At 35.6% G+C, this 14877-nt stretch overlaps 3 protein-coding genes across 3 annotated transcripts; 1 reads left to right on the top strand and 2 right to left on the bottom strand.

Annotated features, from left to right (window-relative positions):
* Positions 1–99: 99 nt before the first annotated feature.
* LOC140748054 (angio-associated migratory cell protein) lies at positions 100–9123 on the bottom strand. Its single transcript, XM_073080750.1, has 5 exons — positions 8942–9123; positions 8250–8853; positions 7810–7984; positions 3473–3589; positions 100–478 (listed from the first exon to the last, which is right to left on the bottom strand). Exons 2-5 carry the CDS (start codon positions 8841–8843, stop codon positions 174–176), a joined length of 1191 nt encoding a protein of 396 aa, XP_072936851.1. The 5' UTR covers positions 8844–8853; positions 8942–9123; the 3' UTR covers positions 100–173.
* Positions 9124–9347: 224 nt separating this feature from the next.
* Positions 9348–11182, top strand: mRpL10 (mitochondrial ribosomal protein L10). The gene is made up of 3 exons (XM_073080755.1): positions 9348–9506; positions 9583–10086; positions 10868–11182. The coding sequence occupies exons 1-3, from the start codon at positions 9488–9490 to the stop codon at positions 11119–11121; spliced, it is 777 nt and encodes a 258-aa protein (XP_072936856.1). The 5' UTR covers positions 9348–9487; the 3' UTR covers positions 11122–11182.
* Positions 11183–12017: 835 nt separating this feature from the next.
* On the bottom strand, positions 12018–14587 carry LOC140748024 (uncharacterized). Its single transcript, XM_073080708.1, has 4 exons — positions 14473–14587; positions 13727–14004; positions 13351–13510; positions 12018–12967 (listed from the first exon to the last, which is right to left on the bottom strand). The coding sequence occupies exons 2-4, from the start codon at positions 13837–13839 to the stop codon at positions 12398–12400; spliced, it is 843 nt and encodes a 280-aa protein (XP_072936809.1). The 5' UTR covers positions 13840–14004; positions 14473–14587; the 3' UTR covers positions 12018–12397.
* Positions 14588–14877: the final 290 nt, after the last annotated feature.

Here is a 14877-nt window from a genome sequence, read left to right on the forward strand (position 1 = left end):
ATAGACTACATCAACGTAGACGCCCCGATAAGAGAATAACAACTTTCGTAACACCTTTACAAATAAAATAATTTTAAAACAGGTAATAAAAATACAAGATAAAAAATATAGTATTTACTCCAGTTAAACAGTAGCATCGAATAAGATATAAATATTTTATGATTTAATCTTAATTAATTCTCTTCATATTTGAATACACATGCCATGCCCTCGTTCGACGTGGTGAGGATTATGTTTTCTTTTTCATTGTAGCTCAAATCCAGCACTTCACTCCCATGGCCTATGAGCGTGTGAGTTCTAGTTCCCGAGTTTCCTTCGTAGACTCGTATGGTGCCGTCGAGACATCCGGTAATCAAATGGTTCTTAACCCAGATCATCTTAGTGACGCCGCTAGCAAAGTCTTCGTCTGATTTAGCACAATGGTGTCGGATCATTTGTCTTCCCAGATCCCATATACTTACTGACCCATCGAGAGTACCTATAAAAATCAAGAATTATAAATAAGGTTATTAAATATATGTACTCTTATTGTTGCAAATTTTATACCTTTTTTTAATGTTTTATTTTTATTTTTACAATATAGAAATATCGCACGAGCTAGCAGTCAACCTGATGGTAAGTGACCAAGCTGCCCACATAAGGACGCAGGTGTCCTACCACCTCCAAATACTAACTTATGATTACATGAACATTAAAAAAAAATGTCCCATACAAACTAAACAATATTTTCCTTATTGTACAAACAATATAATTAGGCGGTGTGATAATTTCTAAAATTGTATGGTTATACGGAAATACATTTGTATTTACACAGTTTAAAGGTAACAATGTATAATCAAATTCTCGCATGACGGTTGTTTAAACAATTGCTCTAGCTTAGCAGTGGAATTATATCGTGTCTGTTGAAACAGTTGTGTATAGTCCGACAAACTTTTTTGTGCGTGTGGTGGTCTTCGGAACCGTCATTTGTTGCTAGCTTCGTGGATGGCTTTTTAATTTCCCTAGATAAAAAGATTGCAGTTTTCACGTTAATTTAATGAAATTGCGATCTTAAAAAGATGCGTTATGCTATTTGTCAATAAAATGAATATTTTTTATTGTTATTATTTAAGAGATTCGTAATAATTTATTATAACTGATAAATATAGTCGTAAAAATTTACCACTTTTTAGGTAGATTTGACAATATTTAGCAACATTACGATTGCTAGTGGCGCCTCTGCCGCACACACAGAAAACTTTGTTTCATTATTTTTTTTATTATATTAAACATTGAATCATTTTATCGCGAGATAAAGACTTGGCAATAAAATTGTAATATTTCGGGATCTTATTTAATTCACATGTAAGGAAAAATACGCAACCGAGATAATTATGTGGTTGTTTTTATCACGCTGTTTGCACAAGTATACTTTTATATTAGGTGTAAGTTTAATGCTTTGTAATATTTAAAATATATGAAATTAATAATACGTACACTCTTGCAGACCATGCGTGGGTTGCTTTATTTCAGAAATTAAACGTGTCAGTCAAGGCTCCTTTTACACAAAATTATTTCAATACAATGTGCATCAAAGTTTTCATATTAAGTAAGATTTATTATGTTAGACAGACATATATTGATAAATATAATTTCGTCTGCCACGTCACGAGTTGTTCCAGTAGAAATTTTCACACAGGAATAAGGATTGACTACTGAAAACCAATTTCCTCAGGATCTTAATACCCCGATTGTATCCCCATTTTCTCATATTGTAAAGTTATAAGAATTCGATAGGTTTTATCATGTATCGTTATCATATAAAGGCCAATCGATTGCACTAATGAACCGAATTGCACAGGACAGTTCAAGGGCTTTTGCTTAAAACTTGAAAAACGAGATCTGCACTGAGAAATCCTTGGAAATATGATAAAGGTTACTTTCATTCACCGATCGAACATGAGAGCTTCGTAACGCATAGGTAACATTAAGTTTTATCTACTTATTTATTATCTGCTATTGTCTATGCGAAACAATAAATAATATCATAATCCATTTTAGTTGCAATGCTGTGCATGGGTTTCCTTTTAAGAAGTGTAGTCTAAAACTCTATAGCAGTATTTTCAAAGTGGACGATAACATGCCGACATGGGGGATGTAGGCGCTTGTGGCGTACAGGGTTGGTGAAGAGCACAGAAAAAATATCGTAACATTACATCAATAATTTTATTCGTATTTCCTAATTCTTTATCAATTTAGAGTAGACGGTGAAGATAGAAGTTTTAGAACCTCTGCTATATACTTTAGCGAGCAAGCCATATGCAAATTGAAACACTTCACAGAATTTTGAGTACTATAGGAAAAACGCTGTAGTCATGTAGATTTTCTCAAAAGGTTTTCCTTCTAATCTTTATATTATAAAATTCCGCTTGCATAAATGTTTGTGTCCACAAAACTCGAAGCCAACTTAGTTGACTATCTATACAGATATACTTCTTTTGGAGTGCTTGGGAAAAATATGAGGGTTTTTTACAAGATCGACAGACCAAAATTGAGATCATAAAATTTACAAAAAAAAAAAAATTGCAAGTTCTCAGATAATAATATTCAGAAAAAGTTTGGAAAATCCAAAAGTGCACGACTCATAACGCTCATTTAATTATGAAATATAAAAAAAAAAAAAAAAAAACTTAAGTCGTTCAAAATTAATTGCCGAAAAAACAGCTGTAGTAGGAAGAAGGTACTGCACAAGCGCCCCTGGTGGAATAAATGTACATAATATCTATACAGTCTTGTAGTTTTCGTTTTTTATTAATTGCAATTAAACGACACTGAATTAATTAATCATTCGCATTCAGTGACCTACAATCGTCGATTAGAATTTTTAAAAAAAAATTAACTCAAATGATGGATTTTTTCACAAGTTACAGTGTTTTCAGGTTTCACACATGACGGACAGGAAAATTTTTTGACCTATTGTGGTGTTTTTTTCCAATTCTATTGCAGTAAATCAATTTTTAAAAAGTATGGAATTAATCTCCATTAAATTTTCTCGACAATAGTATGCAAAATATCTTGATTCCGTGAACTATCAAGGCTATAATAATAAAAATAGCCGCCAAAATGAAGCGAAAAAAATTTTTCGATCGTAAAGCACTCTCTGATGCTTCGCATCATGAGTCGTGCAATAGGACATGTTACGATACGACATATAACGTTGATACATGCACCTTTTTTATTTAATACTTGATATTTTATTTATTTAATAACTTCTTACGTTCACATATCTATAAGTACACTTTACACATACTTGCATTTCTAAAGTATTTTATTTACTTTCTATGCTACTTAGCGAAGCAGGCTTAGGTAGTGTATTTATAGTGTAAAACTTCGAATAATTATACATTCGGTAGGGGCTGGAATGCAGCCCCTATGAGAGAAACGCATACCTAGGCTATAGTAGACGCCTAGATACAGATCAAACAATACATACCTAAAGCGAAATATCCTAGCTGCGGGTCCTGTGGAAACGCAATGGTTTCCAAGTCATTTTCATAGTCTATTTGCCCCACGATTTTCCCGTTGGTTGATGTCGTCAGCACTACTTTACCTGTTACCAAGGAAAAAAGTGTTAACACATAAATTACACAATCATATCATATAAGACCGCAAATAGATAATAGTTATGCTTTAATTACCCATTCAAGTGGTTAAATAAATTCTCTGCTTCATATTTTAAATATGTACAAATACCGTGATAAAAATAAATTTAATCTGAAATTACGCAGTGGTAATTAAATAACTACGTATTATATTTTTGGACAGAAATAAAATTATGTATAAATGTACATTTCGTTCAGTTTTACTTCGGAATACATATTTCTAGTGATATATTAATAGGTAACATTCTAACGGTTTTGAACGTAGTCAGGGTAGTTTCAAAGCTTTCGCGATGTGTGACACGTGCGTTGACCATTAAGGGCGCTTTTTGTCGCGTATGTTTACGCCCACACGCGCGCCAATACATCATATCTTTTCATACGCACACATGGTTCTTATACGGTAGAAATAGATACTAGAAACCCTATGAGATTTATGTCGGTAACAGATAGGAAAAAAGTAGTATTCGACTTAATATAAATTCCTAACAAGACAAAAAATAAGCGGGAGGCAGAACTATATTAATTATCGAGTGAGTAAATAAATTGATTCTTTATATTTTGTTCTATGTTATTTATATTTGGTTCCTTACTGTATTGTATGCAGATTAGTTGCATTTGGCGCCAGCAGGATGATTTTCTGGGAAGTGCATGTTTGCAATAGGATAATTTATAACAGTATCCTCATACGTAAACATAAACATGCGTACATTATACATAAACGAGATGTTTAAATCAGATTAAACGAGTGATGCGGCCATGAATACGCAGTGTGTTTTACCCAGCGGCAAGGCAATCAAGATTGGTCAAATTAATTCCAGCGATAACATATTAAGAGGCTGCCAACTACAGACTTTTGATTAGGATAGTTTGTCTTTAATCAGTATGAGGATTTGAGGAAGTATGCAAGTGGGCATTGCAACGATTCCCATAGATTGTATTCTCCGCAGTGGTGCAAGTTCTATACCGTATGAGATAGCAATTTCATTGCAAGAGACCCTAAGAGATTTTCGCTCACGAATACGTACTGTAGTGATTGTTTGGTCGTGGCGACCTTTTTTTTCATGCACATACTTATAAACATTTCGAGAGATTTATTTTTCGCTGATTTACACACATTTTTTGATCACATTTGAGCTCGCTGCCTCTAGGGCCGGCACCCGTGGCATTTTGCCAGTCCCGCTACTACTACATGATTGCCTTCAAACTTTTCTATCGGCGGAAGTAATGATAATAATAATAATCAATATGGCGTTTTTTCAAGACAACAATTAGTGTCATCGACCGCTGACCGCGAGCTTAGCTGCGGGTGAAAGCTAGTATTTATTAAATATACTAGTATTCTGAGCTTTGAAAGTTAGAAGTGATACTATACTGTAGAAATGATCCAGAAGAAAGAAATTTTCAGCTCTATCATCACCAATCCATTGCTGTCCCACAGCTGGGCACAGATCAGATTCAGAACAGATCAGAGGTGCGTGCCTGGGATTTAGAACCTCGGACCCCTCGATCAAGAGGCCGAGTTTCTTAACCTTTAGGCCATCACTGTTTCCATTTTTTCATAACATTCGTAACGTTCGTGTAAGTACACGAAGTTATGAAACGTAAAAAGCTTATATACATAAGGTAATTTAATAACTTGTAATAAATGTTTTTAACGTTTTATATATCACATACCAGGCGTGCTAATAGAAAAATAGCGGCGTTCGTAGTGACTCGATTTTTTCAATGGTAGAACAAGTTCACGTGGACTTGAAAATTCACATCGTTTAGCGCAACTTATATAACAGTTACATTATGTAGGTGTTAATAGAGGCTAAAAACTTTTCGTACGTTGAAAATGTTGATGATGGGGAACGTTTTTTATTTCAAATGGAGTTCGAATTCAAAAACTCGTGTACATATTAATGAGAAATAAAATAATCTAAAATTTCAATATATGTAAAAAATAAAGATTCGAGCATAATTTCCAACGACGCGATTCTTCGAATTCACTCGCAGCGAGCTCGTATACCCGGTGAATACAAAAAGTGAAAGATTTACGTATAATAATGATTATGTAGCCATAATAAGCTAAAAGAAATTGACAATTTATCTAGAGCAAAATATAAAATTTAAATATACGATGACTTTTTGATATCTACATACAACTAATTGTTAAATGGCTGCCCTCCCGCCTGTCCTTTTTTGGATAAAAGGTTACCGAAAGGGTAAAACCCTTTTAATAAGCCTGCGCTGTCTGCCAGTCTGTCTGTCACTGGGCTCTGGGCATGTCTCCAACCGTTATAGATAGACAATTGAAATATTTACAGGATACGTATATTGGTGGCCGCTGTAACAACAAATACTAAACATGAAAATGCTTGAAAATAAATGGGGCTCGCCATACAAGAGACCGCTATTTTTCGATGGTTGTTGCTTTATCAGAATCGTAATAGTTAGACTTTTTAAATTTTCATAATGTATTAACTTCTATAGTTGCTATGATAGTAAATACTTAAAATAAATAAAATATTGGTGGTACGGAATCCTGCGGGCGACAGTTCTGCTTGTACGTGGCCAATTATTTCATTTTAATTACTTCTAAACTCAATAATTTTATGGTGAAGTATGACAAAAAAAAAGTAGTTAAGTCGATCGAAGCCTTACAACAAAACTATGGCATACAAGTACCTTATAATAATCGCAATGTGTATCGTGCTCGTCTTGCCCTTTAAAACACAAAAACCTATTAAAATTACTGTTAGCGACCAAGGACAGACTGGGCAGGTGTTGCTCACTAATTATACACTTATGCTACCCAACGAGCTACTAAACTACTTGTATAAGCAATAAACTATATAATTATGTACCTATAATGTAAGCAAACAAATTGTTATGATACATTTAAATTGAATTTACATTTATATATGCCCTTGTAAAGTACTTCATATTTCCGAAAACAGTTATTTGAACCTGAATAGGTAGGTACTTAATAATTTAATAAACATAATAGGCTCCATTTTATACTTAGGGGAAAGTCGGCACCTTTCGTACAGTTTTTACTCTAAGGCGGTTATAAGAGAAAATATTATCTGTATTAAATATATTTTTGCCCTGTTATAGAGTATTGTATGTATGTATGTATGTATGTATATATTGTATCTTCCAAATATTATGTGGCACGTAAATAAATAATTTACTTGGTATTTTTATTGCACACATTGCCCTGTTTTTAAAGCACAGCTTTTGTAAAACTTTGAAGTCATTTTAAGTGTCGTTCGTATAATTGATTTAAATTTACATTCAAATTATCAGCTGTGTAGCCGAGCTTTCGGAAGAGGTGACGTCATACTAGACGCCAGGACAATTCGGGTCGTTTTGGCGAAAAATTGAAATGGTTGCATAAAAATGCAGAATAAACTTATGTAACGTTTGTTTTTTGTTGAAATATTTATATTTTGGGTATAACAGACTGCAAGCGATAATCTGAACTACTTTTTGAAAAATTGTCAACTAGCCTATTGTATTTCTGCATATAAGTAAAGTACATCTCGATTTTTTTTTTACTGTTCAACCTAACGATTAGGCAGACGTGCTACCTGATGGAAAGCCGCCTATGGACATTTGCAACACCAGAGGAGTCGCCAATGCATCGCTGGCTTTGTATGAGAGCTCTTTGGCACCTTTTTTGAAGAGCAAAATTAATATTTAGTTAATATCACACTATCACTGTGGATTTTAGGTAGTTAAAATTATCCCTTACTAATATTATAAATTCGAAAGTAACTCTGTCTGTCTCTCTGTCTGTTTGTTTGTCTCTTCTTCATGCCTAAACTAAAGATAATTTGAGACCCAAGAAAGGACATAGGATTTTTTTATCCCGGAAATCCCACGGAAACTAGGGATGGAGGTCTAAGATCGATTAATCAGAGAATCGATCTTTTGGACCAATCAATTATTTTAATCAATATTAGTAAGAATTGAATCGTAAACCATGCATTTTGTTCAAGTGATGATCTTTGGCAAAGTTGTTGTCCATGAGCCCATGCAGGTTTCAGAGTTGGTACGACCAATTTTCGCCAGATGGCACTACTGTCATTTCAATGAAGGTACGAATTTTCAGTTTAATGTATGTCATATTATTTTCTTTTAAATGTGGGCGAAGCCAAAACTAGTAAAAATATATTACCATCCGTAGAGATAGATGCCATAAGATTATTGTCTGGGTGTGTGTCAATTGCAGTTACTCTTATTGTGTGAATTCCCGGAGGTACTTGTTGTAGGACTAATGCGGTCTTCAGGTCCCATACTTTTATCGCACCATCCTCATAGCCCACAGCTAATCTGACACCATCTTGAAATAGCTGTAACATATACATTTTCATACATTTAGTTCAGAATTACATTAGCATGAAGATTTTATAAATGAAAATGGTTCATTAAGGGATTTTTTTTCATTTTTTATATGCAATTTTAGAAATTTCTATACATAGGCATATAACTAAACTGATTAAATGAGATATTTTTTAATGTATTCATGTTTAAATCAAAACATGATAAATTTGGTTTCTCAATGATTTAAAAGTTTTAGTCAATATAATATGAAGGTAAAAAATTGATTATATTTACCTTCCCACATTCGGACTTTACATTATGACCCTGCAAAACTTTAGTTTCACCCGATGGTATTTTAAATACAAAAACATCCCCAGTAACAGCTCCACATATTAACACCCTAGCACCAAAATGCCACAACCCCCAATTCAGGTCATTGGCCTCATACTCAAAAGCTAGCGGCCATGGCTCATTTTGATTCTCTTCAAAGTTACATTTCCATACTTTAATTACACCAGACATGTCGGCTGTGGCTAAGTATGCGCCATCGAAACTGAAGCCGACAAATATGACTGAGTCCTTGTGTCCAGTACATTCCATGATAACGTCACCGGTTTCCACAGACCATACGAAGGCCTTGTCATCCTCTCCGCCGGAGACCGCAAATTTTCCACTTGGGTGAAAATCGCAGCAGAACACAGACCCTTTGTGCTTAGTGAACGCTAGCAAGGAGTTATCTTCGTCCCCGTACTCCGACATGCCCTCCATCAGGTCTTCGAGCTGCACTTCTTCCATCTCGTCGAAATTAATCTCTTGGTCGGCCTCCATGCCGGTTATTTCGTCCCCATCTATAGAAGAGGGTGGCGTGTCTTCTTTATTGTCCTTCATTTTGTTTTATCTATAATCAAAAACAGTAGATGATGATTAATTGTGGTGTAATTTTTTTATCACAATATCTACTAATAATATGTAACGCAGGTACTAACCTCTGAACAGTTGTGAATTCCTGTATGAATCTACACAAGTCACTGATTGAATAAATACTGTAAAAGCAGTAAAATACTTGTTTTCAAATTCTTGTATTACAGAAAATAACCATATTTTATTATTTGCAGAAATTGCAAAACTCACATGTTTATGTTTCTCTAATGTCAGTGACATATGTCACATATTGACATTTAATATTTCTGTCATGTGAGGTTTTGGTTGCGTTCACTGTACGAAAAATATCGATAACAACATAAATTATAAGTTATTAAAATCATTATTATTTAATTGATTGGTTACATTATATTTAAAGTAATAATTTTAAATAATATTGTGTTACGATTTTAATATTTTTGTTATTATGAAAAGTTATGTTCGCTCTTATTAGAAGGGCAGGGAAAAAATACTGGTGACATAACGATGACAGCTGTAAATGACTATTTGGATATTTAGGTTATTTTGTGGAGTTTTATTTACGTTTGTGAATATTATACAATAAATGAAAAGAGGGGCGCGCTGCGTTAAGCTGTTATAGATACTACGAAATGGCTTCTTCCAATAGATGTAATATTCGCACATTTTATATATTTTTAATACATAAAATTTCAAACAACTAAAGGTAATTTGTTTCTCATTTCAGTACTGCAAACATTTTCTCCTGTGGTTCTAGCTAAGCGGTTTCGAGGCAAAATTAATGTCCAAAAGCCGCGCAAGCCACATTTCGAACGGCAGTTGCTCATCGACATTACGAAACCCGTGTATGGACCGCCCAAGCATGCGTTACCAGATTTCGTACTTTGTGACAGAGGGGAGAAGAGAAAAAGGCCAGAAATCGATAACCCGTTCGAAAGAATCCTGGCTAGAGAATGTCTAGATTGGTTTAATACTTCCAAGATGGTAGTAGTCCTCCACGTTAACTCAATTTCTATGGAGGACAAAACACCTATATTTGCTGCTTTAAAAAAAAATAACATGCATTTAAGGATGTACGGAAAGAAAATTGTGAACATGGCCACTAAAGGCACACGCTATGAAGCTGTCAATCACTTGTTTATTTCGCACCAAAACATTATTTTTGGCCAGCCAGAGTCTGCGGAGAAAATGTTCAAGATTCTCAAGAAAGCACCCCAGTTGATTGTCATGGGTTAGTATGGGAATTTAATTCAATTTAGTTAAATTGAAAATATATATTAGTACTTAGCACTGCTGTGTTCTGGTTTGACGGGTATGATAAAGGAGAGATACTTTTATAAGGCTTTCAACTTAGTATACAGGAGAAGCAAATAATGTGTTACTGTTCTTAGGTAGTACTGTATCTGGAGTTGCTTATAGATTAACGTCTAGAGAAGTTGCCACTACACTACATGTTAGATCATACTTTTAGAGGGTAAAAAATAGTTATAAAAATATAACTTGTTTGAATATCAAAAATTATTGTCTCATATAAAGCCAGCAATGCATTGGCGACTCCTCTGGTGTTGCAAATGTCCATAGGCGGCATTGATTACTTTCCATCAGCTAGTACGTCTGCGTAAGCGTTAGGTTAGAAAATTAAAAAAAAAATTATAACCAGTTGTCTTATTTTTACATAATTATTCTATTTTATTCATTGGATACATACTTTTAAATTTCAAAGTTACTTTTATTCTCTGCCTTTTGACTGTTTGGACGACCATCGTGGCGGAGCGGTCACCATGCCGGTCTGACGCGCAGAGGGTCCCGGGTTCGATCCCTGGCCAGACAGATTTTTACATGATGAATTTAGATTGCTGTTTCTGGGTCTGGGTGTTTGTGTATTTGTCTCTGTGTGTGTCCATGGCACCTACGATACAGGAAATCCTAGTGTGGGGCTGTGAGTGTAGAAAGCGTTTATTTTGACTGCCCTATATCCTACATCATTACTATAATATAAATTTGTTTTTCAGCTGGAATTGTCCAAGACAGACTGATGTCGAAAAATGAGCTTGTGGAGTTTAGCAAGATGCCCAGTTTAGATGTAGCACGGAGTCAGTTGTGCCATGTCCTTCAAAGTGCCGGATCAACTATTGTTCAACAACTGAATCGGAACCAACAAATGCTTGTCTCACACCTAGACAAGCATGTGGAAATACAAAGCGCCCCAAAAGCAGAAGCTCCTACTGAGAATACTACTACTACTACTGCTACAGAGAATAGTTAGAAATTATTTATAAGTGTATAGTAAAATTAAATAATGCATTACAAGTATAGATGTTTAAGAACATGTCTTTTATTTAGTGTTTATTGTTTTCAAAATTCCCTCTTTTCATGGAAATATATATAATGTCACAATTGTCTTAAATTTGAAACAGAAATATACCAATGACCTCTTTGATAATTTTCTAAAAGTATTGAGCATAGATAAGTATAGCATAGAGCATAGATACTAATCTATGGTATTGAGACAGTGATGTCCCATAATTTTCTTATAATTTGTTTTCTACCCTAAGGTCTTTTATATACGACCGACGTTTTCTGCTGGCGATTACCATTGACAGTTGTGGGTAGTAGCTAACGTTGCTGATGACGGTCGGTAGACAGACGGTAGATAGATGCATAGATAGTAAGTCGTCATTGTCGATTTGTTATTATAAGAGTCGTTAAACCTTGTCGTAATGGAGACTTATGGCAAGCTTCAAAACCTTTTTATTTTTGTTTTTATATTTGAGCCTAACGATAAAGCAGACATGCTACCTGATGGAAAATAGTCAACGTCGCCTAAGAGCATTTGCAACACCAGAGGAGTCGCAAATGCATCGCCTGTATCCTCAACCTTCGATACACATTGGCTGTATTCCCGTACGTTCCCGTACCATCAATAAGCATTGGAGCAGCATAGTGGATTACCTTCCAGGCTTCCTCCAGTTGCGGGAAAAGACGTAATTACGCGGCAGTAGACATAAAAAGAGTCATCAACAGTAATCTATGATCGGCTACCAGATGTGAGCTTTATATTTATAGTATGTGTATTCCATAATATATTGCTCATTTTATTATATCTGCTATTGAGGTTATTTTTAGTAAATAAGTCAATGTTTTAACTTTATCTAAGTAGTTTAATAGTTCACGTTTATTACGTAATTCCTTTACATGTCAAAAGTACATAAAGTTATTAAGACCTAACGTTATACCCTATATTTATATACTTAGTTATTTAAAATTCTTATGAATATTTTACCAACAATATTCTAATATCAACATTTATCTTTGGTTTGCTTAATTAAGCACTAACGCATATACAACCTTAAGTGAGCGTAGTAGAGATCAATAAACATAACTTATTATTAATAAGGCACATAATAACTTGTAATGATTAATAAACTTGAGCAAGATTGGCTTATGTTACTATAGCACATTGACAGCACGTCGACTTCACCTGATACCCACTAGAAATGTATCAAGGTTTAGGTAGTTTAAGCCTTTGTGACTACATGTATTCAAGGCGCAGTAAGGCGACTGGAGGCGCTGGCTAAAGCTGTGAGAGCGACGGCTGCTTCCACTTCGTCCCGGTCGTGACGTAAGGTGTGCAGGGCCAACCGTTGAACCTTTGCTTCCACTTTGCGCCGTCTGCCTTCCGCCCACCAGGAGTAGTTAGTCTCGCTCGGCTGGAACCGTGCTGCGCTTTCCAACCACTTGCTAAGGAGTAGGGGGCTCGTGATGTTTTTGGAGTTTTCGTGATTCTCTTGCCTGTGGTCCACTTCGTTCGAGTTGTTGTTGAAGCTTTCGTATTTTTCCACCGATGCGGATGATGCGTCGGTGTCATCGTGTCTGCACTCCGTTCTGGACTCAGGACTGTCGAGCCTTATTTCGGAGTCTAGGGGCTCGTGTTCTGGACTGATGGGTTCTGCTTCGCTCCATATACTGTCGTCTGAACAGATGCTGAACTGTTCGACGTTGCCTTGAGCGCGGTCGTTGTAGGTGCGAATTAGGTGGCCCCATGTCTGCTGGTTGCGATCTGCGTTGACATTTTTAAGTTTTCTGCGCCAATTAGCAAACCAATTGCAAATCTGAAATCATAAATTGTTACTATTAAAATAAACTAGGAGATAATAGTGGGTACAGATTTCCAATACTTGGGTACCTCTTATTTGAAAACTGTCTTGTAATGTAATTTAAAACTTATCTAAAAAAAGGATTCTTTTGAAAAACGTTTGTATCGACTCTTTAAACTGAGGTAATCTAGAGAATACATTTAACAAACAGTAAACGACAGTTGTTTAACGAAGCTGTGACAAAAATAGTGCCTATTTATGTACAAATAGCAATTCTTGGCATTAATCCAATTAGGTTGCTTGTAAGCACGAAAGTGTTACTTAGAGACTGGATTACAATAGAAAAATAAAACGTTTCTGATTTCAGATTATGGCTAAAAATATATCTGAAGACTTACTTGAATGTACGTGAGTCCTGTTTCGCGCGACAGGTATTTTTTTTCTTCTCGGTTGGGATAAGGATTGTCTCTTCGCCGCACAAGCCAATCCTTCAAATACCGTTTTATTTCTGGCGTGAACAGCCTCTTCTGCGGACGTTGTCCGGCTACCAAGCTTCTCCTGTAATTCGAGCAATTGTTTTCAGTTATATCTATACATAAGTGCTACTAACTTAAGAAACATATCACGAAACATTAAACGCATATACATGGGTACGTAGGCACGACGTTACAGTTTCATAAAAGCTGCGACAAAGGACGTTAATGTTCCTTGATATTTGAGTGACGCACAAAGACTATATTGTGACTGAAACTAATGAGTCATGTCAGTACGCACCTAGTGTATCTTCTGTTCCTTACAGGCCTTAGAGATTTGCCACTGTCTTCCTTGGCCAGCGTTCCATCCATGTTTTCAGCCTTTTGCTCGCAGATTCTTTGAATAAGAGTCATCGGACTTTGAATTTCGAGGAATTAAACTGTTTAACAAGGCACTGATGTGAACAGATCGTCAAAGGACGGCTGGGTGTTGGTTAGTGCAGCACGTGCGAAGGGCGCCGCAGCTCTCGACACGACTCGTGCCTCGCAACGTTGACGCTGCGGGGGATGCTCGGTGATCTATTAAAAAATAAGGACATGATGACATAAATAGATTGTCTTTTGAACAGGGTTTACCACACCGTTCAATTGCTTCGAACTGATAACTAACTCATTGTTAGAATTCTATCTATGCGTTGATGTAACCGAAACATGACGGTCACATTCCTCAGTTCACTTTTAGATGTTATTAGCCCACAACATCGAAAGACCGTGCGAATCATTAATATTTTTCGGTTTTACACAAAAACAAAGGGGTGACTTTATTTAAAATGACTGTTCCATGTTTTTGTTCCTAGGTATTGTGATAAAAAACAAAAAACATGTTAACTGTTACGTGTGCTCTCGAGGTCATCGTTCTCCCCGAAAAATAATATTTAAATCTAGATCACATACTCTTTCGAAAGTTTATTAAACTCGGGTCGTCACGGTAAATATGTCATGCAGGAATATTATGTTAGAGTATAATAAAAAGAAAATAGCACGTACCTGGTCGGGGAAAGCTCGCGGACTGCGTGAAAATGGCGACGAGCGAGCGACGCCAGCGCCGCCGCGCGGGCGCGCCGCCCTGCTGCAAATTCATGTTATTTCAGGATGACTCCCGCGATGTCTTCAAACATGATAAAATCACTTCTTATAAAACATGTTTTGCTTTTGTTTTCTAAAACCGCTAAAGTGATATTGATGTGTTGTTTATAGAATAATTATAATTTTCTATGATAATTAGGCAACACAATGTAAGAGGTGCTTTACAGTAGGTAGCCTACGAAATTAAAATTTACAGTAATAAACTCCCGACAATTGGTGCAGTCAATCTGATGTTACAATTAGGTAAGTGGCCTCTAAAATGACTTAATGTATACGATATTGAACTAAACATAGTCTTTATAGATC

The sequence above is a fragment of the Epargyreus clarus genome, unplaced genomic scaffold (assembly GCF_041222505.1).
Source record: "Epargyreus clarus isolate Ecla_fem2 unplaced genomic scaffold, WU_Ecla_fem_2.2 ptg000015l, whole genome shotgun sequence".
Lineage (NCBI taxonomy): Eukaryota > Metazoa > Arthropoda > Insecta > Lepidoptera > Hesperiidae > Epargyreus > Epargyreus clarus.

Excerpts from the sequence above, each read along its gene's own strand:
- mRpL10 (XM_073080755.1), top strand. Across the intron at positions 10,087-10,867 it reads ACCCCAGTTGATTGTCATGG|CTGGAATTGTCCAAGACAGA; the intron begins GTTAGTATGGGA and ends TTTGTTTTTCAG.
- LOC140748024 (XM_073080708.1), bottom strand. The coding sequence starts at position 13,839 with ATGACTCTTATTCAAAGAATCTGCGAGCAAAAGGCTGAAAACATGGAT. Across the intron at positions 13,511-13,726 it reads AGGAACAGAAGATACACTAG|GAGAAGCTTGGTAGCCGGAC; the intron begins GTGCGTACTGAC and ends CTCGAATTACAG. Across the intron at positions 12,968-13,350 it reads CAGGACTCACGTACATTCAA|ATTTGCAATTGGTTTGCTAA; the intron begins GTAAGTCTTCAG and ends TTATGATTTCAG.
- LOC140748054 (XM_073080750.1), bottom strand. The coding sequence starts at position 8,843 with ATGAAGGACAATAAAGAAGACACGCCACCCTCTTCTATAGATGGGGAC. Across the intron at positions 7,985-8,249 it reads TAAAGTCCGAATGTGGGAAG|CTATTTCAAGATGGTGTCAG; the intron begins GTAAATATAATC and ends TATATGTTACAG. Across the intron at positions 3,590-7,809 it reads GGCATCTATCTCTACGGATG|GTAAAGTAGTGCTGACGACA; the intron begins GTAATATATTTT and ends CCTTGGTAACAG.